At 50.8% G+C, this 27,877-nt stretch overlaps 2 protein-coding genes across 2 annotated transcripts in view; one reads left to right on the top strand and one right to left on the bottom strand.

The window, feature by feature from the left end:
- The first annotated feature begins 8,032 nt into the window (after window positions 1-8,032).
- On the top strand, window positions 8,033-9,091 carry PIGC (phosphatidylinositol glycan anchor biosynthesis class C). The gene has a single exon (XM_008494849.2). It carries the CDS (start codon window positions 8,117-8,119, stop codon window positions 8,993-8,995), a length of 879 nt encoding a protein of 292 aa, XP_008493071.2. The 5' UTR covers window positions 8,033-8,116; the 3' UTR covers window positions 8,996-9,091.
- A 3,217-nt stretch (window positions 9,092-12,308) lies between these two features.
- The window catches only part of DNM3 (dynamin 3), a 146,442-nt gene continuing 130,873 nt past the window's right edge, over window positions 12,309-27,877 (bottom strand). Inside the window, exons 21-22 of the mRNA XM_030455535.1 lie at window positions 17,560-17,686; window positions 12,309-12,395 (exon numbers count right to left, since the gene is read on the bottom strand). Of these exons, the coding sequence (XP_030311395.1) occupies window positions 12,331-12,395; window positions 17,560-17,686 (192 nt within the window). The 3' untranslated portion in view covers window positions 12,309-12,330. The remainder of the gene's footprint in view (window positions 12,396-17,559; window positions 17,687-27,877) is intronic.

Below are 27,877 nucleotides of genomic sequence, written 5' to 3'. Positions count from 1 at the left end.
TCCTCCCTTTTCTGACAACTGATCTTGGGTCCTTACCAGTTGAAATAAAGTAAATCTTTTGTAAGCACGTTCTGACAACACAACTTCTGTTCCTTCCAGACACAATTTCCTGTTTAATTTCCTGACCATTTCTTATTTAGCAAAAGAAAAGCTGTAAATTACAAGATTGCTTCAGAGAGCTTCCTCTGCCTTCAGATGCTCAGTTAACCACTTGCAAGAGAGAATCCAGCAAACCAAGGGTAAAAGTTTTTTCCTAAAACCCTGAATTCATTTTACTTCTGCTGCAGCTCACACCGAGGGGAGAACACTGGGAAAAAAACAAAATAAAAATGCTCTGTTATTCCCCAGTACCCTGCCAGGGGAAGATGAAGAAAGGAAAAAGGGAGAGAGATTTTAGGGATGAAGAAAGGAATAAAAGAGAGAGATTTTAAGGCATGGAGAAAAACCTCAGGTAAGTTCAATGAGCAAATGACAAATGGACATCCAAATGTGTAAATGTGGAGCCTGCCCCTACTCAGCTGGCAGTGACTTCCCAACCAGAAAGGTCCCAGACTGGACTGGGCAGGAGATGGGGGTGCCCAAGCCCAGGGTCTTGGGGACAGCTTGCAACAGTCTGAGAACAACCAAGCAGCTCCTACCTGGGAAGGGAGAAGGTTGCTGATGTTTGGGGAGGGATGGGCTTCTGTGGGGAGGAAAACAGGAGCAGGAGCCTTACTCCAACCAGCACACCATCCAGAACAGCCCCTAAGGACTCTCTTAGGACCCATTTTATCCCAATCCCATGGGGAGGAGCAGTGTTTGGCCCATTTGGGTCACCTGGGACATCCTCTCCTCCCCTGGGCTCAGCTGCTCCTCATTCTCACTGCCACATCAACAGCCTGGCAGCTGCTGCTGGGCTCCCAGGCAGGTTCTGTCTGTCCTGGTCCTGCTGTGGGGTGTGATGAGAGGCAGGTAGCGCTCCTCTTGGCAGGCAGGGACAGTGACAATGGCACCCTGTGACATTTGGCAGGGGCTGCATGACCCCCTGGAGGGAAGTGACTGATCTCAAGCCAGCTGGCCCCAGTCTTGCCTGAAAGTGCCTTGAAATCCAGGAGGAGCAGGAGGTGGGGAGGTGGCTCCCAAAAGCACTGATGGACACGTGGCTGGGACCACCAGGTCTGGAGAGACACCTCCCCCCTCTTCTTTACTGGATCAAAACCTTAAAATCAACACTTTAGGACAGATGAAGTGAATTAATAGAAACTAAAATCCCACTATTGAAAACGTTTGTGTTTGGTTTGCTCATTTCCTGGGCTCCATTTGAACTTTAACTTTGGCCAGGAACAGGAAACCATTGCTCCCATGGGGATACCCACGCTGGGGGGGCAGCAGGAAGCCACAGCAACTCCCAGCCCCATCTCAGGACCCCAGAGCCCCCTGTGTGACACAAAACAAACCCCATTCCTACAGCCAGGGCTTGGGAATGGGTGGGCAATGGATTCCAAGAGAAGGGATCCACCTCAGCTCCATGCTGTGTCCCCCAGGTGTCCACCAAGCACGGTTGGGAGCCAAAGAGCTGCTCTGGTCACCCACAGGAGGGGCTGATGGAAACTGAGGCCAAACTGATGCAAATTGAGGCCAAAGTGGGCAAGGCTGCAGGTGGATGATCCCACAGGATGGCAGATCCATGGCTCACTCAACACAAAACCTCCTGGGTTTTCCCAGGGTGTTTGGGGGCTCCGGGGTGGTGGGGCAGGGAGGGCACAGAAGCACCAAGCACCTCCAGGAGGGGTGGGAGGGAAGGATGAGTAAGGTTGGCCCAGCACGTGAAGGAAAAGCCTCAGACTCAGCTGCTTCCCTTCCCCTTTTCCTGAGCACTAAAATAAACCAAACTCCCACCCAGCTCCATCCCCTCCTGGATATTTCCAGAGAGGGAGGTGAAGGAGGAGGTGGCTGCTGGCAGGGATCAGCTCTCCTCGGGGACACTCACGTCCCCTGAGTCCTCTGGGGTAGGAGCAGCTCATGTTGCAGGGAGAAGCAGGGAGTGGGCTGGGGTTTCCCAGCAGGATGGAAAACTTCTTTTTTTTTTTTTTCTAAAATCCTGAATTCATTTTACTTCTGCTGCAGCTCACACCGAGGGGGGAACACTGTGCAAAAACCAAAAAATAAATAAAAATGCTCTGATATTCCCCAGTACCCTCCCAGGGGAAGATGAAGAAAGGAATAAGGGAGAGAGAGTTTAAGGATGAAGGAAGGAATAAGGGAGAGAGATTTTAAGGATGAAAGGAATAAAAGAGAGAGATTTTAGGGATGAAGAAAGGAATAAAGGAGAGAGATTTTAAGGCACGGAGAAAAACCTTGGGTAGGTTTAATGATGTAGTGATTGCAAATTACAAATGTATATACAAATGTGTAAATGTGGAGCCTGCCCTACTCAGCTGCACCCTCTCCCCAGCATCACCCAGCTCCCCCCAGCATCACCCAGCTCCTCCCAGCTCCCCCCAGCAGCACCCAGCTCTCCCCAGCATCACCCAGCTCCCCCCAGCATCACCCAGCTCCTCCCAGCTCCCCCCAGCATCACCCAGCTCCCCCCAGCATCACCCAGCTCTCCCCAGCATCACCCAGCTCTCCCCAGTAGCACCCAGCTCCCCCCAGCAGCACCCAGCTCCCCCCCAGGCACACAGCGCCCAGGTGGATGTTCACAGAAAGAGGGCAGAAAGGGCTCCTGGGGTGAATATCTCCTCTGAAACTGCTGTTTCCAGGCTGAGGCCGTGCTGCTTTTCAACAAATGCTTCCTTACCAGTGGGAAGGTGAGCAGAGAGCAGGATGCTTTAGCAAAAGCATCAAGTAAAAGCAGTGGTTTATCACCTCATCTGACTTCTCCGTGCTGGATTTTTCTCCAGCTGGCCCAGTTGCACGCATCATTTCATCCCCTGGCCCCCTCCCCATCTGGTTCTGGGTTTGTTTGCACTCCCTCCCAGCTAAAGAACAAAAAATCTCTTCCTGGGCAGGCAGGAAAAACCTTGTCAGGAGACTCTGGGTCCCATTGCATCTCTTGCTCCAGATCCCAGAGCAGCAAAGAGAGGGAACCAGCTGCAGGACAAGCACTGATGTCTGGCTGCAGCTCTCCCCCATGGTGTGGTGGCTTTTCTGTGTTTTCCCACTTGGAACTCTTGATGCTTTTCCATCAGCTGCAGCAGAGCTGGGGCAGAACCTCACATCCCATCCCCAGGCTTCAAATCTGGGGCTGAACAAAGGGGAAGAGAGTTGGAAACCACTTAGCAAAAGCTTCACGCAGGAGCTCCAGCAGGGCAGCTCTCAGGGCACCCCCAGCAGGAACAGAAAACTCCTCATTCCCAAATTTTGGGCGTTTTTCCCCTCCCAGAACAGCCATGCTCAGGCAGTTTAGTTACCCCTGAGGTCTGGTTTCCTCCCTGTGTTTGGGATGTGCCACCCTGAGCTGAGCAGCTGAGGTTTGGACATGTCCCACCTTGGAGCACTCTGGTGGCAGGGCACATTGTAGGTGCCATTTTTGGCTGCACTTCCCTAGAAATTCTTTTAATTTTTATTTTTTTTTTTTAAGCAGATTAAAAACCATTTATCTCTTCATGAGGTCACAGCTTGACCTTTCCAGGGTTCCTCTACAAAATGGGACCTTATTGGGGATTTTAGTGACCCACTACCCTGGAAGTGGCTGGAACCCCGGCTGGGTTGGGCTGGGCTGGTTTGTCCCTCTCCCTGGAGCCTGTTGTGGGTGGCATTTTGCCAAGGGGCTTCACTGATCTGTGCTGACCCCTGGGGAATGCCAGGACTGAGGGAGCTCAGTTTCACTCAGTGGCCCCAGAGTCATGGATGTCCCCAGCACCATGTGCCCTTCCACATCACGTTTCTTCTGCCCCAGGTTCTCAGACACCTCCCCAGCAGCTTTCACATCCTTCTCCCCTTGCAAGAGGCTCAGCAAATCCCAGACCTTGCCCTGGCAGGTGCCTGTCCAGCCTGGGCTCCTCATACCTGATCTGTACTCCCTGGAATGCTCTCTCCCCAGCCCTGGGACCCATTGGGTTTCTCCACTACCTCCTTGCTCATTGCCTGGGGGGGTAACACCCTTCTTGGGATGCTCTCCCACCACCCTTTTCTCCCCTGCAAGCCCCCACGCCTTGCCCCTGAGCTCCTAGGATGCTGCCATAAGCAAAAACAGTGTCTCACCAGCTTTCGGGTCCTCTCAGTCCTAAAACAGGGGTTGTTCACCAAGGAATGGCTCCATGGTGTCTCCAGCAAGGTCCTGACCTGTGTCCTGGGACAGGCTCCTCTCCACAGGGCTTATTGTGCTCTGAAAATGGCTTGGGACAGGGCAGCTGTGACAATGAAACTGCTGCTGTCCCCATCAGGAGCTCCTGGTGTTCTCCTGGTGTTCCCTGGGGATGGTGGCACACTGCCTGCCCTGCTTGATGGCCCCACCAGAGCCAGGGAGAGCAGGGACCCCCCTGAGCCTGGGTGGGACAGAGAATCCCTCACCCAAACTTCCAGGGAAGCTTAATGGGTGTCTGAGGATGCTCCAGAGCCCAGGAGCTTTCCTTGGGATGGGTTATGAGCAGCAAGGGTGTCACTGTGCAGGGGCTGGTGGCTGCTGCTGGCACCTGGGACCAGGATGCAGACCTGGGATCCGGGAAATCTGACCTGCACACAGGGAAGAGATGACTGAGGGAGCTGGAGCAGCACCAGATCCCCTGTGCACACCAATACAGAGGAGGTGACACCCCCCCATAGGGCTCAGCCAGGGCTGGTGGTGTCCCCCAGTCCATGCTGGGGACTGGATCCAATAAAACCTTAAATAGGAATAGGTGATTGCAGAAGAGCAGGCAGAGCCATGTTATAGGGCCATTTATGGCAGGAGACTGTCTCTGGGCATGGAAAAATTCCACAGCTGGAGCTGAGCCAACCTTCCCCTCATCCCCCCTCCCAGGAACATTCCTGCAGAGGGAGGGTTCAGCTCCAGGGTCAGAGTTGGGGATCACTTGGCAGAGAAATGAAACCCCAGGAACCATAACTCTGCTTACAGCCCCATTCATGCCCCTGCCCCAGGCCCAGGGAGGGACAAGCAGCACAACCCTGGCATGAGGAGGGACACAGCCCTGCAAAGCTGCCAGTGCCACTGCAGCCCTGCCACTGGGACAGCCCTGTCCCCTCTGGGTGACACTGGGGGGATGCAGTCTCAGCCAAGGGACACAGAGGTGGAGGATGCAGCCTCATCCCTGCAGCTCAGGCAAACTCAACCCCTAAGCAGGAAGAGCTGTTTAGTTCTCTGGAAGCTTTTTTTATGGCACAAGTGATGGTCCCACCAGCAGCAGCCACAGCTGGAGGCAGCCCTGAGCTGGTGGTGGAGCTGTGGTGCTCCCCATCCTGTGACATTCACATCCCTCCAGTGGGGACCCAGAGCAGTCACAGCTATTTCAGGCTCAGCCTGTCACCTTTTCCAGCCTTCCTTCCAAAGGGCTTTAGCAGCTTCTTCAGATGTTTGGAGCCCAGCAGAAAGTGAACAGCTCTGTGGTCAAGTCCCTTTGCAAAGGGCAGGGGGACAGCCAAGGAACAGGACCTCCACCTGGGGTGTCAGGGCATCCAGCTCCTCCTTCCTGCATTTCAGCAGAGGGTCTGGCACCTTACAGCTGCTCCAGAGCCCAGGGGGACACCTAATTGTGAGGTGAGAGAGGTCTCCTTGCATGGAACCCAGAGCAGGAGTTAAGTTGCCCACAGAAGAGGTTTGACCTCAGAGAGCCCCATCAGCCAGGTGGCCCCAGGAGGGCTGAGGGGTGACCCCACAGAGCACCTTCCCCTCTAACCAGGGATGGGCTCTGACGTGGTGGGGCTGTGGCAGGTCCCAGCAGGACTGTTGTGCAGGCAGGTGAATCATTCCAAAGCAAAGCAAAGTCTGGGCCAAGCAGGCAGAGCTGAGATGCCCTTTGGACCCTGGGAGGTGTGCACCAGGGCAGAGCTTACACTGTCCCCTCCTGCAGGGGACAGGGTGACAGCACTTGAACCCTCTGGGGTGTCTCAAGCACCGAGCAGGTCTTGGCAGTGCTGAGAGTGCAGAACCAGGGTGAGTCCCTAACCTGGTGCTTGGGTACACCCTAGGGTGGGGGCTACAGCTCTGCTGGCTGGCATCACCTGCTCTGGCTTGGGGATGCTGTGAGACACCTAACAGCAATGTTCTCCTGCCTCTCCCTGCCTTTGAGGGGGACTTTTGGTGGCCCACAGAAGAGGAGATTTCACCTCTATTATCCTCTCCCTGCATCGGGGTTTCCAGATGGACCTGACCACATCAAGGCAGCACCGTGCCCCAACCCCAACCCCACTGATCCCTGTCCCTGCCTGGGTCCCAGAGCCCATCAAGGTTTGTACAAGAACCCAGGGCTCAGTCAAACCAAACCTTCTGCAACCCCCTGGCAGCAGGGTGGGAGCTCTGCTGTCCCCTTGCCCTGGGAGCTGCCATTCCTCTGGGTCGCCACATCACTTCCCAGGGGAGCAGGAGCCATGTGCTGGGCTCTGAGCCTTTCCTTTGCATGCCTCAGCTTCACTCTGTGACTTTGGGAGGACATTTCATTCAAAATCTCGAGTTCCCAGGCTCTGAGGTGATGCCAGTGACCATGGGAGCTGGCAGCACTCCCTGTCCCCATGGGCAGCTTTGTGTCACAGAGGCACACGCAGGGGACACACACGTGGCCCCTTTAGCCTACACCGACCCTAAGGTGGCCCTACAGCCAACCCCAGATCCTTCCTGACTTGCAGGCTGCTGGTTTGCCCCTTGGCACAGCTCCTGCCCTGTGGGGCGAGTGGGGCAGGGGCTGGGGCTGTGAGGTGGCACTTTTAGAGTCACTCTTTAGTCACTGCAGGGTGATGCACCCCCCACAAAGACACACCAGCACCCCGGGGGTTACCTGCTGCTCTGCACACACCTGGACCAGGTGGGATCCTGCTTGGAAAGCCCCTCAAGAGCAGGCACTGGGTGGCTCCTGTCCCTTCAAAGGAAAATGCTTGGAAGCTGAGGTGAGAAACAGCAACCCTGAGCCCTGCCGTGTGCTGCCCCGGGCCGGGATGGAGAACAAACCGGGCAGTGTTCAGGCTGCTCTACCCCGGGCTGAGCCCCCCGGGTGCCGATTGGGTCCTCAGCTGAGGCCAAAGGAAACAAACAGCTTCCCAGGGAGCATCTCTGCTGGGCTGGGAAGGACCAGACCTGAGCACAAACTTAGGGAAAACACCTCTTACCTCTGCAAAACCTCCCCTCATCCCTTCCTGGTCCTCTGTCCCATTGCTGCACGCTAGCTCAGTCCCTTTGGCATGGAAACTGGGGTCCTTGTAGAACTTTTTGGGCCCTGCTTCTCTCTCCCCTCCTCCTCCAGGGCGCCAGGACAAAGCTGGAAGCAGGCAGGGGCTCAGGAGGAAGCCGAGCAGTGCCCACAGCATCACCCCCGCATCCCCCGACCTGGGTGCTGAAGCTCGGCTTGCCCGGAACCGCAGGTTCGGGTCAGTCCCCGAGGCCGGACACACAGAGGAACAGCCAAGCAGAGGGAGAACCAGCCCAAAAACAGCCCCTGCCCGGCCATGACTCTCCCACTGCCCGCTGCATGGGGGGCTGCAGTCGGTGTGGGGCTGATGCCAGCCCAGCCCGCAGCAAGAGCATCCCCCTGTCCGTGAGCCCACCGGTACCTCCTGTCAGTGTCAGCGGGCCGGTTCGGGGGGGGGGGGGGGGGGGTAGAGAAACCAGGCAGCCCAGCAGTGCCTCTCTGCAGAGCTCTAAGTGCTGCGGAGGTGACGGAGCCCCCGTCCCAAATCTGCCTGCGAGGGATGAGGATGCTCAGCCCGGCACCGCTGCCCCTGACCCCCCGGACCCCGCCATGTCCCCCTCCCCGCTGCCCCTGACACCCCCAGGACCCGCCATGTCCCCCTCCCCGCTGCCCCTGACCCCCCCGGACCCCGCCATGTCCCCCTCCCCGCTCTGCCGAGCTCCCCCCGGGTCGTCGTCCCCCCTTCCCGTTCCTCCCGGTTCCGGCCAGCAGGCGGCAGCCGCGAGCGCCCCCGGCGTCCCCTGCGCCGCCACCGGGGCCCGGCCCAGGAGGGGCCCGTTCCGTTCCGTCCCGGGGAGATGGAACCGGTCCCCGGGCGGCGGTGGCAGAAGGTGCTGTACGAGCGGCAGCCCTTCCCCGATAACTACGTGGACCAGCGGTTCCTGGAGGAGCTGCGGAAGAACGTGCGCGCCCGGCGGTACCGGTACCGGGCCGTGGTCTTCCAGTCGGGTGCGGTGGTGCAGCAGCTGTGCAGCGTCTGCGTCTTCGTCGTCACCTGGTGGTACATGGACGCCGGGGTGCTGAGCCCGCAGGGGCTTTTCGGGGCGGCCCTGGTGTCCTCCCTGCTGGGCTACGTCCTCTTCGACGCCGTGGACGGGGGGGCCGGGCGGCGGCAGAGCGGGAGGACGCGCTGGGCAGACCTGAAGAGCACGCTGGTGTTCGGAGCCTTCACCTACGGCTTCTCGCCGGTGCTGAAGACGCTGACGGAGTCCATCAGCACCGACACCATCTACGCCATGTCGGCCCTCATGCTCCTGGGTCACCTCATCTTCTTCGACTACGGGGCCAACGCTGCCATCGTCTCCAGCACGCTGTCCCTCAACATGGCCATCTTCGCCTCGGTGTGCCTGGCCTCCCGCCTGCCTCGCTCCCTCCACGCCTTCGTCATGGTCACCTTTGCCATGCAGATCTTCGCCCTCTGGCCCATGCTGCAGAAGAAGCTGAAGGCTCTGACCCCCCGGTGCTACGTGGGGGTGACCGTGCTCTTCGCACTGGTGGCACTGGTGGGCTTGGCCTCGGTATCCAGCGTGGGTGCCGTGCTCTTCGCGTCGCTGCTCCTCGCCGTCTCCTGCCTCTGCCCTTACTGCCTCATCCGCCTCCAGCAGCTGAAAGACAACATCCACGGGCCCTGGGATGAGGCTGAAATCAAGGAGGACCTCTCCAGGTTCCTCATGTAGACCTGGCCTGGGGGGATGTTCTGCTGTGCTAGGGGACAAGGCTGGGGGGACAGCACAATAAAGGCTCTCGCACAGCAAGGAGGAGGATCAGGTTTATGTTCTCCTCAGCATCTGTTTCCAGACCTGTCCTGCTTCCTTCTGCTGAAGCCCAGAGTGGCCACCCTGTGCAGCAGCTCCTGTAGGGCACGTAGGGCAGCACATGCTCTGGCCACACAGCCCCATTCCTGATCTGGGCAGGGAGTTGGGGGAGAGGGTACCAGGGGTATGCACATCCCTGGAGCAGAAACACCCTATGGAAACACACATGTCACTCAAACACAGCCCATGACATCCCCACGGGGGTCCTCAGCCCTAGGGACCTCCCAATCATCCCCACGGGGGTCCTCAGCCCTAGGGACCTCCCAGTGTGCCATGGGGACTAAATTTCCCTGAGAAGGGTGGAGGGGAAGGGGGCTGGGTGAGGATGGTGGGTGCTGTTGGACCTGCAGGATCAAGCACGAGGACACCTGGGATGGGTGCAGAGCAGAGCCCTGCTGGTCACCAGTGCCAGAACAGCCTCACCACACTGCCAGGCACCTTCACCAAAATCCTGTACAAGAAGGGGGGGGTGAGGAGGCAAAACACCTTCCCTGCTCCCTTAACCCTTCCCCGAGACAGCTCTGGCCTCCTCACAGCCAGAGGGATGGAGCTCAACACCAGACACCCATGGGCTCCCCGCTGCTCCAGTGACTGGGAAAATGCCAGGCTGCTTGTGAGAGTGCCAGGGCACACCGAGGTCCTGTCCAGTGTCCTTGTGTCCATCAGCCATCTGTCCCGTGTCCGTGTGTCCCGTGTCCGTGTGTCCTCCCCACGCACACCACAGCAGGGCGCTCCCGGCACGCCAGTGCCTCTGGAAGCCAGGCCAGGACCAGCCAACCCCAGCACTTTCCCTGCTCCCACACCCCTGCCCCAGCCCCTCCTCACGGGAGATGCTTTGGGCACGATCCAGAGGGGGTTTTTTTCCTTATTTTATTTTTTTTTTTCCCGTGAAACATTCCTCTTTTCCAAACACACCACCACAGAAGGGCAACTTCCCTCGGAGCCCCAGCTCCTCACCCCCCCCAGCAGCCGCCTGCTTCGCACTCCTTGGGCTTGCTCAGAAATGAGCAGCTCCCAGCGGGGTCCCCAACACCTCCAGTGCTTTGTTACAGCTCTTGCGAAGTGTTAAATGTTGCTGTTGTCGTCATGGTGACGACTACATTTCATTTGGGTGTTAATTAAAACCTGCCGCAGTTCAGAGCCCACGCTTCGGTCTCAGAGGGAGCACAGCCAGATCCTCACACACCAGATGACATTTTTTCCCAATTCTTTGGAAAAATGACTGTTTTTTCACCTGGAGACTGAGCTGCTCAGCCACTGGGATGTCCCATCTCAGGCTGAGTTAATGCCATTGTAACACCCCCATCCAAAGCCGATTTAAGAGTCCATTGCCAGGAAAAAGCTTGAGTGTAAACCAAAAGTAAATGGAATCTGTCCTGCCTGGTGCCTGTTGTTAGTGTCTGTCACAGCAGAGGACGCAAGAAAGCAGAGTTTCTGCTACACCCATTCCCCCACAGAGAATTATTTCCAAAAACTAAAAATGCCCCTCACAAGATCAGGCTCTTCAACTGGGTTAGAAAAAGTGCAAACACCAACTACACAGAAATTCCAGCTGGAGACCAGCACCAATCAGGAACCCAGTGGATCATCCCTCAGATCCCTGGTTGATGCAGGATGTGTCCCATCCAGCCTGCTCCAGGCTCCATCTCTGCCCAGACCTCTCTGCTCCCCCCAGATCCTTCCCTTCAGCTCTTCCTTACCTCAGAGATCCCCTGGGGAAAGGCTGAGCCCTGCCTTTAACTCACCCACCCAGCAGATCCCCTGCTGCCCCTCACCTGGGGGATGAAAATACAAAAATACAAAGCCTGGACTGTGGCCTGGAGGAGGGGAAAATGAGAGAGAGGGCAAAGGAGATGAACCCCAAAGGCCAGGAAGTTTCCCTGGGACTTCTCTGACCTTCTCCTGGGGACACAGGCTCTGCAGCATTGCTGAAGTTATTCAAGATGCTAAAGAAATGAGTATGTCTCCATGCCTGAGGTCAGAACATCCTCTACAGAGCAAAACTTTGCCATAACTCCATGCCCAGCTCCTCTAATGAAACACATGAAACACACCAAAGAAACAGCCATGGAGCCATCATCAACCAACTCGTAAGAGTTAAGAAACTGCACTTCCCTGCAATGCCAAATGACATTTAAGTTTCCAAGTCCACTGAGATAGCTCAATGGGACATTTTTTTGGACTTGAAGCTGGCCAAATAGGAGAACTTGTAGCCTGGCTGGGGACAAGCCCTGCTCCTGGGGGAGCAGCTGACACGTGCTGTCTGGAACCTCCATCTGCAGCTTCTGCTGCAGGGAAAGGCCCCCAGCAGCCACCTAAACAGTGCCATCAGGAGCCCACGTCCCTCCCCACGTGGGAGACTCTATCTGGGAAGCCTGGAAAGAGTCAAGCTTCAGCCTCTGAAGGTAAGACCTTGATATGTCTTCAATTCCCACAGTAACCACTGAGCTCTTCTCAGCTTTGGGATATAATATGCAGTGGCAAAAATGTGAAGGATCAGGAAAGCAAAATAGGGTTTTGGTCCTGATCCATCCATTAAAAAGCATCCTAAACCCATAATGAACACATCTTCTACATGTTAAATTCCAGATTTTATCCTTTCCATAGGGACAGGAACACTTGGAACCCCAGAGGTAGTTACTTACAGCTATTTGGGCTCAGATACTCCAAGGAAACGAGGCTCCCATGGAATTCAGAGGTTTAGCCTGAAAAAAACAATGGTCAGAGCAGCTGTGATTTCTTTATAACTGCACAAATTCATCAGTCCAGAGACTGCTGCAACCTTCTCCTTTGACATCCCACTCAGCCAGGTTGTGCTGCTGGTGGGTGAGACACATTTTAGGATTTGGGTTGTTAAAGAAGCTGGTGATACTTCCTGCTGATGCTAACCCAAACCATTTATCCAGAGCAGTCCTGGTGGTTAATGAATTCAGAAGCAGGGTGGAATCCCAGCAGAATGTCCATCCTTTCACCATCTCTGAAGGTGGAAGCCTCCAGGCTGTTTCTTCCAGGGGGTGTGAATGGTTCCATTTGAGAAAGAGCAGGTAGACTCTTCAAAAACAGAGAACCAGCACACAGCTTTGTAGTCAAAATTTTTATTTTCTTTATATCCAGGCTTAACACTGACATCTGAAAATAAAATCTTCTATTTACAAATAGATTAGTGCAAATTAAAGATAATTTTGGACAAAAAAGGCTCAATGTAAGAAAAAAAAAATGCATGTGTTAGGATGATCTTCCTGGAACAGCTGGAGGAGGTCGCCTAGGAGAAAGACAAGAAAATAACCCAAAATTCATGGGGAGGGGAAGACATTTAAAACAAAAGTTCATGAAATGACTCATATATAAAATTATCTGAATAAAATGGGTTAAGAGAAGAAGGCAGAGAACATGCACATCAAGGAAAAAGCAAGATTAGAATCAGCTGGCTATCAGCACAGCCTCAGCTTCCATCCTCACCACTTCCCATAGGACTCCCTGGAGTCTGGGACAATCACCCCACGAGTGTGGAGGTTGCTGCTCACAGGCTTCCTAATTTTCTTGCAGCAACAATTATCCTCTGGAAGAGCTTTTCCCCAGCCAGCCTTAACATCTGCAACACTCTCTGCTTTAAACACTGTCCTTGGAGCAGACCTGTTCCGAGTGAGATTCTGGTGACACAGTGTGATCCAACAAGATGGCCCAGGGGCTGGATTGGAGCATCTGGAGGGGACATTGCTGGTTGGGATTAAAAATGTGGGGGATGGTTGTGCAGTGGGGCCCTTGGCAACTGATGGCCCAGTGCAGCAGGGAGAGAGGAGAGAGAGGGGAGAGGGGAGAGGAGAGAGGAGAGAGGAGAAAGAGGAGAGAGGAGAGAGGAGAGAAGAGAGAGGAGAAAGAGGAGAGAGGAGAGAAGAGAGAGGAGAAAGAGGAGAGAGGAGAGAGGAGAGAAGAGAGAGGAGAAAGAGGAGAGAGGAGAGAGGAGAGAGGAGAAAGAGGAGAAAGAGGAGAAAGAGGAGAAAGAGGAGAGAGGAGAGAGGAGAGAGGAGAAAGAGGAGAGAGGAGAGAGGAGAGAGGAGAGAGGAGAAAGAGGAGAGAGGAGAGAGGAGAGAGGAGAGGATGCTCCTGCTGCCATCCAGCACAGAGAGCTGCTGGGGCTCCAACCAACTGGGAAGCAAACTCATCCAGGGGGATGGAACACACCCCAGCCAGGTGGGACATGAATGACACTGCTGGGCACTGCCCAGACTGCCTCAGGCACTGCCACTGAAGACTAGAAAAAAATAAATAATCTCCAAACATTACAACAAACAAGGGAATACAGCAGGGAGGTGACTGCTTTGCTCACTGCACCTTCTGCTCCCCCCTTTCTCAAACCTTCTCCAAGGACCAACACAGTGACTGCTGTCACTTGCCTGTTGGAGGTGTTGTGCTGCTTGTCCCCTGCAGTTCACCTCCTCTAAGCACTGATTCCAGTGGCTTGGCTCATTCTGATCTGCAGGAGGAACTCAGAAATGGAGACACCTGCACATTTGTACCAACCACTTCAGGAGGAAATCCCTTCCCGATGAAACACACATGGATGTACAGCTTTGCTCCAGCTCCTCCTGCTCTGGAGGACTCAGTCTGGCCTGCTCAGCTCTGAATCTCTCCAAAACATCCTTTCCCCAGCAGTGAAATGAACACAAAAACATTCATCCTTTTCCCAGCAAAACATCTCTGCAGCCTCCATGCCCCTCGCAGGGCTGCAGGCTGGATGCTTCCCCTGGGTTACTTCTCCCACTTCACCCTTGTAATGACATCTCCTGTGACCTCAGTGCAACATCTCTGATAAATCCTTGTTGCAGTCCCAAGAGAGGCAGAGTGTGACATGCTGAGAGGATGGTGCCAGAGACAGGAGACCACTCATGCAGACCCAGAAAGTAAGAATAAAAAGCTCGTCAAGAGTTAAGGTTTATTTCAGGTTCAGAAATGCAGCATAACATTTTTACAGTAGGTGTATGTGATGCTCAGTAATTGACTTGCTGTGCTCAGAGGTGGACACCAGGAACCATTTACAGATTATGAAACCAAAGGCAGATGTTTTGGTTCGTGTGAAGTAGGGCATTAACAAACAGAGCAAAAAAAAAAACCAAAACAACAAAAGAAACTCGGAAAGAAATAAAGTGTTTGCTTCTTACAAAAAAAGAAGTCCTGGTTACACCATCCTGGAAAAGTAAAGAGACAGGCAGTAAAGCAAACAGCTGGCAAGATGGGACAAATCATACATCAAGCAAGAGTGGAGGACTGTCTGGGCTGGAGGAGGCATCGGTATCAGCTCGCCTGCAGACAAAGCAAGAGGAAAGACAGGCAGAGTAACATCCATTTACACAAGGGAGCTGCTCTGCTGGGCTCTGGGAGGAGGTTCCATGGAACTGGGCCACATGCACCCCGAGAGGTCGGATGCCACCCTGGTGTCACAGGTGCCAACCAGGTCTGCTTTCAGTTCAGGAGGTTTGGACTATTTTAAGACAAAAAGACAGAACCAGCCAGTAATCTCAAGAAGCTGCATACATGTATAGTGTGGCTGTCTGCAAGAAGAGTATTTTCTATGTTATGCTTTAACCTCTAACCTATGATGTTATCTCCTTTAATAGAATAAATAATCTAATGTTACCAGGCTTACCCAGAAAGTGCAAGAAGATCATCAGTAAAACAAACACACATTAACTATGTACATAATCCTTTTCATTGAACATACAATCTTTTTAATCCTAACATGGGAGCCCTTGAGATTAAAGCCCAAGAGCTCTTCCCAGCACAGCTCTTCAGCTGCTGCTCAGCCTTGATGAGGTGAGGAGGAACATCTTCCCCAGGCAGAGACCAAAATGCAATGAGCACCCTCCTAAAACTTGGCTACATCCATCACCCAGGTAAAGATGGACCCCACGTAAGCTCAGGAACAGGCAGATCCATCACTTTCTGGCCATCTCCTGAGCTTTGCCAGAGGGAAATGAAGACAGAGAGAGCAACCTGCACTTCTTGGCTGCTGGAGCTCAGGTGTGGCTCACCCTGCATTATTAAGGAGTTAAGGACAGTGCTGAATTATGCTGCTTCCTTCTGCTTCACAGAAACAATAATGAGAGTAAGGAGTCTCAAGCACAGAGGATTAAAAAAATATGTTTTTAGGCCAGAGCTATGTCATCTAATTGAGGCTCCTGAGTTCCCAGCATCACCCCCTTGTCTCCCAAGCAGCCACACCAGGCTCAGTACCTTCTGCAGGTGCTGCCACTGAACAAAGGGGACCTTGGACAGCCAGGGGTTGCAGGGGGATAAAGTCACAGCATGGCCTTGCAATCTCACTGAATGAATCTCAAAAGGTGGGGTTAAAGTCACTTTCTGTGTCTGAGGCACTAAGCCTGGGTTTCTTTCCATCAGCAGGCAGTAACAGTTCTGATAAACTACCCAGAGGTTTGCTGGCATGGGCTACTAAAGCTGCTGATAAAAATACACCTAATGATAATGATAAAAATGATAAAAATACACCTAATAGATGCCTTCCCTGTTACAGCAGAGAGAGCTACAGAGTGGCAAACTGAAAAATAACCAAAATTTGGTTTTCTTCTTTGTAGTAAAAATAAAAATGAATGCAGCTGGGTCTGCAACCTTTTAATTCCTTGAGAGCTGATTCTGTGCCCTTGGTGCTGGAGATTTGGGCTGCTCCAAACAAACAGCAGCCACTGAAACAGGTTTTGGGTGCTCTGATAAACTCCATCATTCCTGTACTTCAGCTGTTGAGTTCTGGAGTCCCCAGGTGTGTGTCACAGGTATGAGGCTGACAGGAAATTAAAGTTAAGCCAACATCCAAATCATGAGGCTTTCCCAAGCACCTCTTATGCAAGCTGAAACATGATTTGCTTTGGTGGAAGCATAACTGCTGCTTCATCAGCAGTCTGGGAAAACTTAATAGGCAAAAATCCCCATTTTTCTGTGGCTCTTTGATGGGATTCTTCCCAACCATAGTGCTGCAGCACACTGGAGCCCTACAAGCAGTCTCAATAAATAAATTTATTAGACTGATTATACTGAGGGCCTTTGAAACCACCAATTGTTTTGCCTAGGGATCTGTAACCATAATTGTAATAACAGCAACTAATATGAATAAAGAATGCCAAAGTCATCTCTAGTTTAATTCTGTCAACTCAGAAAGTTTTAAGTTATAAGGGTGACACTGACCCTAAGTGTTTAAACTGAAGTAGCACAATTAAGACAGAGGGGTTTTATAATACATTAATATATAATGTGCAAACCAACAGGCAGGGAGGAGCTCTGCAAGAAAAGATCTCTAATAATAGATCCATTTCTATATAATGGATCTATAATAATCCATTTCTAGGATGCACAGCTGAGAACTCCTCAGTACCTGCTTGGATAAAGCAAGCTGGGGTGTGTGGGACTTCCAGATGCAAAGAGAAAATCTTTATATAGGGGATGTGGTGGAACTTCATGAGTAAATATCCCAAATCCAAACAGGACCCTTGGAGAGAGCTCAGATGCAAGTTTAGGACAAAGAACTGGTTTACTGGTGGGCAGAGGAGCATTTAGAGCTCTTCCTATACATCTTCCTATAGCTGTATCTCTTTCTGTCTCACAGAACCACCCAAAGCAACCCACACAACATTTACACAAGATGATTTGCACCCACACCCCCAACCCAGGAGGTCACTGGGAGTGCTCATGGCAGCAAGGACCAGCAGAGGACAAAGCAAACTTGCACATTCTGCTCTGTCATGGATTGACTCTTCAAACCCCCCTTTCACATCCTGGAGAAGCTCTGCAGAGCCCTGCAAGCTGGGGCACCACAGCTTGGTCCTTACCAACCACCCAACCAACTCTGCAGGTCAGGCACCAATGTGGGAAGAGGGTAAAACCACACCTTGAGCCACAGCCCTCCTTGTTTGACAACATTCCTTACAAACTACACTTGGGATAAGGAGAAACTGTGGGAGAAGCAGCAAGCTTCTGGCAAGAGAGACAGGGAAAGGTGGGGCCTTCAGAAGAGCTTGATCAGAAACCACTTTGCTTTTCTCTGCTCAGGTTAGGCAATCAAAAAGAAACTACCTGTGTAATTCCAAGTGATAGAAAACCTGAAAGGTACAAATAAAAGCAAAATTCTCTTCAGATAAGAGGGGGAAAAAAAGCAGCAGAGGAAATCCCCACATGCACAACCCCACACAATGCCATGCCCTCCGTGTGCTGTACAGAACACAGCTGCTGGGTGCAGACATGTGTCAGTGAGTTAGCTAACACCAGCTATTGCAAAAGGAGAAGTCAGGGGAGCACAGACCTTCCCAAAACATTGAAGACCTCATAAACTGCAGAATGGACAGAGAGAATATCAGTAAAATTGGTTACTTGCCCACGGATGTCCATACATGCGACTATACATTGGTTATTGCAACAGTTACCAAGCAATTTGCTTCCACAGACTGGGTTAACAGTGAGTGACATGCCAGAAACTTCTTTTAGTCTAAGAGGGATGAATCTAGTGGACGAATTACAGTGGGTCGAGTAGGTGAAGGGGGTGGTCTTCGACTGGAGAGAAAGAGAGAAGAAACAATGAGCACAAACACTGAGCACAGACCTGGCAGAACCTGAGCATGCACGTCCAGCCAGACACCACAATCTTATTCCCACCTACAGTGCAGCACCACAGCCCCCAGCACCCACAGCAAGGAAAGCAGAGAAGGGTTTGCCACCTGCATGCTGTGCCTTGGAGCCCCTGGGCAGCTCTTCTGTCTGGGTGTACCCCAAACCCAGTTGCTTTCTTGTGCCAGGGAGGACAGGACCAATTCGAGTCCTGTGTCCAGTTCTGGGCCCCTCAGCTCAGGAAGGAGATTGAGGTGCTGGAGCAGGTCCAAAGGAGGCAACTGGGCTGGGGAAGGGACTCGAGCACAGATCCTATGAGGAGAGGCTGAGGGAGCTGGTGGTGTTGAGGCTGGAGAAGAGGAGGCTCAGGGGAGACCTCATCACTCTCTCCAACTCCCTGAAAGGAGGTTGGAGCCAGGGGGGGGTTGGGCTCTTTTCCCAGGCAACTCTCAGCAAGACAAGAGGGCAGGGTCTCAAGTTGTGCCAGGGGAGGTTTAGGTTGGAGATGAGAAAGAATTTCTTTCTGGAGAGGGTGATCAGGCATTGGAATGGGCTGCCCAGGGAAGTAGTGGATTCTCCGTGTCTGGAGATCTTTCCAAAGAGCCTGGATGTGGCACTGAGTGCCATGGGCTGGGAACTGCAGCGGGAGTGGATCAAGGGTTGGACTTGATGATCTCTGAGGTCCCTTCCAACCCAGCCAATTCTAGGATTCTATGATTATCCCTTTTCTCTCATGGGTCAGTCCCAGCCTGGAGGAGACCCTCAGACATATCCTAGACATATCCCAGCTATTTCAGCTGCTGTTTGCAGAACCCTGCAGCTTCTGGTCCAACTGGAGCCACGCCAACGTGTCTGAATTTGAGGCAAGCTCTCTGAATTTGTCAAGCTCTCTTTCACTGGGTAGTTATGAAAATGCTACCTGGGGCTGTGGCTTCTGGATTCCCTAATTTACCACCAATGTGCTCCTCTATCAACTTCCCTAACTCCTAAGGCAGTCATGGATTCCCTGAGAGGGCTTGGAGGTTTTTATGTCTCTATTTCAAAGGGCTGACTCAGCACAGGCTCCTGGGTCCTGCAAACCCCTGCACTTCCATCTGGGCTGCATCAGCATCTGATCAGAGACCCCAGTGCCAGAGGGAGACCTCAGCAGCACAATCCCTGAGCACATCCCACCTGCAGTGGGAAGCTTGTCCCTCATTGCTGCATTTTGCCAGGGTTCCTATCAGTGCTGTGTGGAGATCACTCCATCAGCTCAGTTACAGAGAGTATGATGTTAACACTGCATCTTGGGCTAAAACACTCCCCAGGTGAGCAAAGCCTGGGCAGAATCTGAGCTGACAATACCTGTGTCACCTCCAGGACCTGTGCCAGCTCAAAGGGTACCCAGCACTGCTTGGGTACACCTGGCAGCCTCCTCCTCCCTTAGCCATTCACCACCCTCCAGCAGGGTTTTGTTGCTGCAAATATTTCAGCTTTTCTGCAGTATTTGTGTTCCTCACTCACTTTATCAAGAAGCCCCAGCTCTCTCTGGATGCCTTCACTCAGCCCAGACCACCCCAAGGGTCACTTCTCTGAGAGAAGCAGGAACCTGGGATCTCAACAAGGTGGGAAGCCAAGAGCTCTTCATAGAATCATAGAATCATAGAATAGGCTGGGTTGGAAGGGACCTCAGAGATCATCGAGTCCAACCCTTGATCAGCTACCGCCACAGTCACTAGACCATGGCACTGAGTGCCATATCGAGTCGCTTTTTAAATGTCTCCAGGGACGAAGAGTCCACCACCTCCCCAGGCAGCCCGTTCCAATGTCTGATCACCCTCTCCAGAAAGAAATTCTTTCTAATCTCCAACCTAAACCTCCCCTGGCACAACTTGAGACCCTGCCCTCTTGTCTTGCTGAGAGTTGCCTGGGAAAAGAGACCAACCCCCCCCTGGCTCCAACCTCCTTTCAGGGAGTTGTAGAGAGCAATGAGGTCTCCCCTGAGCCTCCTCTTCCTCAGGCTGAACAGCCCCAGCTCCCTCAGCCTCTCCTCATAGGATCTGTGTTCGAGTCCCTTCACCAGCTTGGTTGCCCTCCTTTGGACCTGTTCAAGGACCTCAATATCCTTCTTGAACTGAGGGGCCCAAAACTGAACACAGTACTCAAGGTGTGGCCTTACCAGGGCCACCCAGTTCCCACCCAGCCTCAGCAGGCTCCATGAATGACCAAAAAAATTGTGCATCTCTACACACAAAAAACTGCACATCCCTAATGCCATCTTCCACCTGTGAAAGCAGAAACAGCTCCTGCCTCTGAAGGAAATTATAAAGGAAATGTGGCTCATTCTGTTAAAGCTGAACAGAAGATGAAACGAATGTAACAATGTGTTAATCTTCTTTGAACTGGAACATAATAAATGAGACAAATTTACACTTAAGAAAAAAAAATGTCTTGCTTGGCTCAAAGTACATCTTATATGCCAGTATTCTCTTTTAGAGAAGAAATGAGAATTTTAATCCCTAACATGCAACAACTACAAAATATGCCAACTAAAGCATTCAAGTAAATCAACAAGCTAAAAAAATAGGCAAAATATAATTTCTTCATGGTGTATTTTTGTTGCAGAAAAAATGTTACTGGGTTAACTATTGTTTCTTGTGTTGCTCCAGTGTAGGTCTTTTGGATCCATTTCCAAAATTTGTCGTTTCATAAAGAACCACTTCTAAGGCTCTGCATTTCTGTTGGGTTGCATTAAATTACTCCTTTGTTGAAATGCCTCACATTGCATTGTTTAGTGCTTACTGAAAACATCAGATCATGTGTATACAATTTACAAACAAGGGAAAATACATACAGCTGTCTTCATATCAAATTTAAAAGATAGAAACCCAAGCATGTACTTTAATGCCAGGTTGAATGCAGCACACTGGATTCAAATAATGTAATTTTTGTCAGTGATTTAGCCCAGCAGGATCAGAAACTGGAGGACACAGTGGAAGGAGGGAATCAGTCAAACCAAACCTGACCTCAAATCAGCTCTGAGCCCCATTTCCTCCTTGAACCAGAGCATCTACTGCACCCTGACCATTAGTAGGGATTTACACTCAAGCCCAGCCCAGAACAGACAATCCCAACCTTTCTGCTCCAGGACAAGCAGAACCTTTCTCCACTTCAAGGAGAAGCCAATACCCCTGAGGGGACCCTGGCTGGGGAGGGCTCAGGGTGCTCACAGCCAGGCAGAGGCCCCCCCCAGCCCTGTTCTCCCTCTGGCAGCTCTGCCCAGACAGGGGAACCCCAGCACAAGCTCTCCCCCAACACTTCCCACCACAAATCCCTCCTGGCAGATACACAGAGCTGTAATTCTCCTCTGTCCCTCTCCTCTGATGCTGCTGCCTTCCTCCCAGGGGCTTCCTTCCAGCTCCTGCACCCCACACACCATGGGTGGGAGCTGTACCTGGCAGATGTTTAGTTTTACACTGGGCAAAAGAACCACAAAAGGATCATTCAGCTCTGAGGGGCTCCTGGGCAGTCCCTGGTTCCCTGTTCCAGTCAGGTAGGAAGAGAGGCCACGGGCAGAGCACAGGGAAGACACCTCAGCTTCCTCAGCTACTGGGCACACAGGGATTGGCACAAACTGAAGCTCTCATCAGTGTGGGACAGGACAAGCCCAGAAGTTGCTTCTCACTAAACTTCCCTGTCAAGGTGACAGTCATTATATGACAATTTTTACACTGGGAGTAGGATTCGGATCTTTTCCTTCCCTTACAAGGAATCTCATCCCCAAAGTCACAAGCAGAGGCCAACCTGCAGCTCCTCTTGCCTCTCCTGCTCCCTTACATCTGGAGCCATGGCTGGGAGCACAAGTGCCCCCTGGGATGGGAGGGTGCAGTATCCTAGGCACCCAAAACCACACCTTCAACCTGCTGCCCCTTGCAAATGTAATCCCAGCTTCCTCTCTGCTCTGGGCACCTCTGAAAAACAAGAATTATAGAATGGTTTGGGTTGGAAGGGATCTTAATGATCACCAACCCCCTGCATGGGCAGGGACACCTCCCACAGCCCAGGGTGCTCCAAGCCCCATCCAACCTGGGCTGAGACACTGCCAGGGATGGGGCAGCCACAGCTTCCATGGGCAACCTGGGACAGGGGCTCAGCACCCTCAAAAGAATTTCTTCCTAATCTCTAACTAAATCTCCCCTCTTCCTGTTGGAAACCATCTCCCCTTGTCCTCTCCCTACCCCCCCGTGTCCAAAGCCCTCCCCCAGCTTTCTTGTAGCCCCTTCAGATATTGGAAGGTTGCTCTGAGCTCACCTGGGAGCCTCCTCTTCTCCAAGCTGAACAACCCCAATCCCTCAGCCTGGCTTCCCAGGGAGCTGCTCAGCCCTCCCAGCATTTCAGTGGCTCCTCTGGACACCTTCCAGGAGCTCTGTGTCCTTCAAGGAAGAAGCCTTGCCGGGATCTCAGCTTTCTGAGCAAGGGTTACACAAACGGGAGCTTCCAGAGGCTCCTCCCGAGGTGGGGAATTGCGGAGCAGCAGAGGGAGCTCCAGCCCGCCCGGAGCCTCCCCCCATCCCGTCTGCCATTCCCGGGAGGAAAGCTGGGACCAAACCCCTCTGGATGTTTAGTCTGAGGCCAGGAGATGATAGCAGGACAGACGGCGTGGATCGTCTGCTCTCTGTGTTATCGGAGCGGCTCTGACAGCCCCGGGTGAGCTCCTGGATGAGCCGGTCCTGAGCCCGAAAGGCAATTCCCGGGTGGCAGAAAGATCCTTAGGAAAATGTCAGTGCTGCGGGAATTCCTCTGCGCTTATTGCCTCCCAGCACTGCAGCTGCATGGCCCCTCTGACACACTGCTCAGGCTGTTGTAGGATTTGGGGTTTGGTGTTTCTTAAAAAAAAAAAAAAAAAAAAAAGAGAGAGAGATAAAGAGGAAAAGAGAAAGGAGAAAAGAGGAAAAAAGAGAAAAGAGGAAAGAGAAAAGAGGAAAAGAAAGGAGAAAAGAGAAGGGAGAAAAGAGAGAAAAAAGAAAAAAGAAGAAAGAAGAAAAAAGAAGAAGAAAAGAAAGAAAGAAGAAAAAAGAGAAAAGAAAAAGAAGAAAAAAGAAGAAAAAGAAAGAAGAAGAAAAGAAAAAGAAAAAAAGGAAAAGAAAAGAGAACAAAGAAAAAAAAAAGAGAAACGAGAAAAGAGAGAAAAGAGAAGAAAAAAGAAAAAAGAAAAAAGGAGAAAGGAGAAAGGAGAAAGGAAAAGGAGAAAGGAGAAAGGAGAAAGGAGAAAGGAGAAAGGAGAAAGGAGAAAGGAGAAAGGAGAAAGGAGAAAGGAGAAAGGAGAAAGGAGAAAGGAGAAAGGAGAAAGGAGAAAGGAGAAAGGAAAAAGGAAAAAGGAAAAAGGAGAAAGGAAAAAGGAGAAAGGAAAAAGGAAAAAGGAGAAAGGAAAAAGGAAAAAGGAAAAAGGAAAAAGGGAAAAGGGAAAAGGGAAAGGAAAAAGGAAAAGGAAAAAGGAAAAAGGAAAAGGAAAAAGGAAAAAGGAAAAAGAAAGAAAAAAAAGAAGAAAAGAGAAAAAGAAATGAGAAACGAGAAACAAGGAAAGAAAAAAGAGAAGAGAGAAAAGAGAAGAGAAAGGAAGGAAAAAGAGGAAAGAAAGAGAGGAAAGAGAGAAAAAGACAAGAAAAAGAAAGAAAGAAAAAAGAAACCGAAACAGTGTTTGTAAAAGTTAGTGCTAGAGGGGCAGGGGATCACAGGTCCCCAGGGCTGAGTAAAGGAGTCTGCAGAAAGGATCAGTTCTCCTAACTAGCACACATTAAGCAGACATAAAGAATTTACCAATGAAAATTGTGGACTAAGTATGTATTTAATAACTCCCTGATGTTGCTGCAGAGACTCCTCCTTTGAAGAGCTCAGTGGGGTTTTGAAAGGAGGGTAACTCTTATCCCCCTGCAACAAAACTTTTAAAAAAAGGAAAAGTTTTACATTTATTTTTAACCTAAGCAGCACACCCCATTTCTCCAGCTTAAAAAGAACTCCTTTAGCTTTAGCTAGACAAATGCAGAGCAAAAGAAACTAAATAAAGCAAAGTCTAGACTTCGAATTCGATCAGAAACACATGGGAGCTCCTCAACCATTTGCCTTTTGCAAAAAGTGCTCCCTAGCAGAGTCCACAAAATCTGCTTTCAGTAAAGCATGGCTGGAATTACCATGGGAGGCCCCTCTGGAGGAGGATGGCTGCTCCTCTCAGAGCACAGCTACCACACTTCCAAAGAAAAGGCTTTCATTTCCACTTCCCAGTTTCCATTCTCATCCACTGGTGACCACCATGGCCTGCACAGAACTCTATTTTCCCAGACATCCTCATAGAGCTGAAATGATTCTCTCCCTTTGCCATGGTTTCCCTGTAATGCAGCCCTCTCAGAGCACCCTGATCCATCACCTTGTCTTGGCAGAATTTAACAAGAAAATATTTCAAGTCTCTGAGTGGCTTCAAGTCTGACTGCAGGCACCTTTTAGTTTAGGTGACAAGACAAATCTGCACGTGAGGCAGACAATAAAGGGAGAAAAGAGAGACTTGCTTCAGATGAGGAATATAGTTTCTCACATGGGGGATTATTTTGAGAGCTCATGTAGCTTGGTATTGGGATAGTTATAATGCCTTGAGTAGGGTTTTTTTATGATGATTTTCTCTGTTCCCACAAGATCCTGGCAAACCTGCACAGCTCAGCCTCTGCTTTGCTCAGTTCTTATATCAACTATCTCACTTTTTATATGGAGCACCTTCCCATGAAGCCAGGATGAAGTTGGGGTTGTTCAGCCTGGAGAAGAGGAGGCTCCCAGGGGAGCTCAGAGCAACCTTCCAATATCTGAAGGGGCTACAAGAAAGCTGGGGGAGGGCTTTGGGCATGGGGGGGTAGGGAGAGGACAAGGGGAAATGGGTTAAAACTTGAAGAGGGGAGATTTAGGTTGGACATTAGGAAGAAATTCTTTAATTTGAAGGTGATGAGCCCCTGGCACAGGTTGCCCAAGGAAGCTGTGGCTGCCCCATCCCTGGCAGTGTCCAAAATTGGATGGATCCTTGAGCAAGCTGGGCTGTGGGAGGTGTCCCTGCCCATGCAGGGGTTGGAACTGGATGAGCTTTAAGGTCCCTTCCAACCCAACCCATTCTATGACTGTATGGTACCTCTCAGCTACTTTTGGAAGAAGATCCAACCCAGAAGTGAAAGCCCTGGAGCAATCATGGTTGAAGAGTAGAGGCAAGACATGGTTTTAGGGCTGAGTAGTTACTCTGCAGTTTAAGGACACTTCAAACCCTGTCTGACCTCCAGCAGATGCTGCATGGCTACTGCAGAGTCTCTTGAACATCAGCTCAGAACAAAGGATTTTTAGTGGAAGAGGGAAAAACAAGAGGAGGAAAGGCACAATAGTGCCACAGGTCAGAATAAAGCAGTAAAAGGATGATGACATTAAGAGGAGTAAAGCGGTACTCAGATGATGATGATTATGGAAGAAATGAGAAACAGCTCTCAGTGGTGGTGAAAAGAAAAAGCAGTTGAGGAATATCTGTCTGAGATGGTCCCTTAGCCCAGTGTAATGGGCCGAGAGAGTGAAAACTTCTCAGATTAGGTTTTGTACTGAAAAATGGCATTTTCAGTCAGACATGAGATGTCTCTAATTAGCATGCCCACAGGATTTCTCTCAGGAGAGAAGTCAGGACCAGAAGCACTGAGGCACACAGCAGAGGTTTTAAGGATTCCTGCAGCTCTGAAGCAGTAGGGATGTGACACTGTGGGGTGTCCCAGTCCTCAAGTGCAGAGGCTCTGCTGCAACTGTGCTGCCAGAGACCTCCCCAGCTGCACAAGGAGCTGAACCTCACATGAGGCAGCTGCACACTGTTCCACCAATGGAAGAAATTTTGTGTTAAGTGTAAGGAAGTTCAAGTTGTCAGATTATGCTGTTCTACCTGATGCCTATTTTCTTTTAAGTGAAAGAAACAAGCATGATGGAACTGTGTGTCCTTCCACTACACTGCAGCAATATAAATCTCCATTAATTCCAATGCTAATACTGTTCCAAAGCATAAGGGCTACTGAGGATCTACTGTGCATGATTTAAGTTAATACAGATACTCCTTTCAGAGGCAAAGAGGTCCAAAATGTGATGCTTCACTAGATTAATTTATTATTTGCAACTTAACCTCCATGTTATATATGATCATCATAAATTAACATCTATCACATCCCCACACAAGTATGTTTGAGTGTTTATGTGTGTGCTGCATTTTCAGATTAGTCCCTTCAGGGAATTCATGTGACATATGGAAAGTTCTGCTTGAATAAACAAAAAATTAATTCCCTGGAACAACCAAGAAAGATTATTCTTAACAAACTGTATGGACTTGTTTGCCCCTCAGCAGGGACTGTGTCAAGTAAGGAAATGTGCAGCACATCACTGGGGGGCTGTGCCAGCCCATCAGAAACCCCAGGTCAGGATGGTCAGGATTACTGTGGAAGAAGAGAGAGTTTGGAGTGCTGAGTGCTGAGTGGAGTTCTCCTTCCCTCTGTCCACAGCAGAAAGTGACAACAGAAGGGCCACCAACTTAGCAGGTGGAACATCTCCTCTTTGCACAGTAGCTCAAGTCTTGTGCACTGCTCTGTGTTTGTCTGTACTGTTCAGAAACAATGTGAATCTCTTTGAACTTCTGCCCATTCTGTTCTTCCTCTCTACTCACCCTTAACCTTCCTCTGCCTTTCTCCCTCTCCTCTTTACTCACCTTGCTGCAAGAACAGGACCAAACATCCTGGATGTCACCTCCAGCTGGTCTGGCACCTCTTCCTGTGCACCACAACAACTAACATGGTCAGCAATGTCACTGCTCTCCACTGAGTGCCCTCACTCACTAGTGATCTAACACAGCTTGCAAGGGACAGGAGAGTTTCAAGGAGGCTTTCAGGATTCCTGCAGGTTCAGGAAGTTCAAGTCATCACTGCCTTCTCTCTATGGTGGTCATCAGAAATCAAGGAACAGGGCTAGGATAAGGTTTGACTCAATGAACTTGAAGGTCTTTTCCAGCCTGATCAATTCTGTGATTCTCTGATTCTATTTACAGTCACATTTTTTCTCTTCTAGCATAAGACAGACTGCAAAGGCACTGCTGTTCTGCCCACTCTTTCAGACAAGGCAAGAAATTTCCTGCTTAGCACCTTGTTATTAAACTCCTGTGCTGGGAGATGAAATAATTACTGGGGACAAAGCCCATCTTCAGGTTCTTGTATTTCTAGCAAACAACATTTGTTATTGTTTGACTCTACTTTGCTTTTTCAAGTTGAGAGATGCTAAAAATAAACCCCACTTCCTTCCACTACGAGTATCTTGAGAGAGAAAAGCCTGAGGAAGCAAACCAAACCAGAACAAAAAAGCTTTTGCTGAGAATACCTATCAGAATAAATTATTCATTAGCTCACCAGCTGACACTCCCAAAGCAGAGACCTCAACTGTGCTCACAAAATTATCTTTATCCCAGAATCACTTCTTCCAACATTTCAGGTTCCCTCTTTCTGTCTTCCTCTCTCGTGTGTAATTTATATGCAGCCTTCCCCATCACACAGGACTAAGAGTAATTACTCCTAGTAATTACTCCCCATTACACAAAGAGCAATGGCAAGCTGTTTTCCAGACTGATCCACTTTGCTGCACTTTGCAAGTAATTTGCAACAGTCCCAATAAACCAGATCCTCTCCATAGTCACCTTGTTTAAAACCAACTTGAACAAGGCAGGTGCAAGAAGCTCAGGAATAACACCAAGGACAATCAGAACTACCTGGGACCCAACAAAGATCAAACCCAATGTAGAAGTGAGCTGAAGTGACTTTTCAAACACATTTGTTCAGCTGGGGCAGTGTATTGCCCATCAGAAAATTCCTAGCCCACTGACTGCCACATACTGGGCAGTATGAAAGGAGATGCTGGTGCCAGTACCTGTGCTGCAGTGTCTGACATCCCAGGGACTTGGCTTTACTTGATCTTCAGGAGAGGTTTGTGAAGGAAAGCAGGGAACAAAATCTTCTCTAGTCCAGAGGAAAGCAATCCTTTTAGGGACAGCATCACTGAAGCTCCTGGAGCACAAGTGGAGACCCTCCTGGATCTCTCCTGGCATTACAGTTGAGGCAGCTGAAG

Source organism: Calypte anna, chromosome 8, assembly GCF_003957555.1.
Source record: "Calypte anna isolate BGI_N300 chromosome 8, bCalAnn1_v1.p, whole genome shotgun sequence".
In the NCBI taxonomy this organism is placed as follows: Eukaryota; Metazoa; Chordata; class Aves; order Apodiformes; family Trochilidae; genus Calypte; species Calypte anna.
The sequence above is the reverse complement of the archived record's forward strand: the minus strand, read 5'-3'. Positions and strand labels throughout refer to the sequence as shown.

What these genes read in the sequence shown, in the direction of transcription:
- PIGC (XM_008494849.2), top strand. Translation starts at nt 8,117, where the DNA reads ATGGAACCGGTCCCCGGGCGGCGGTGGCAGAAGGTGCTGTACGAGCGG.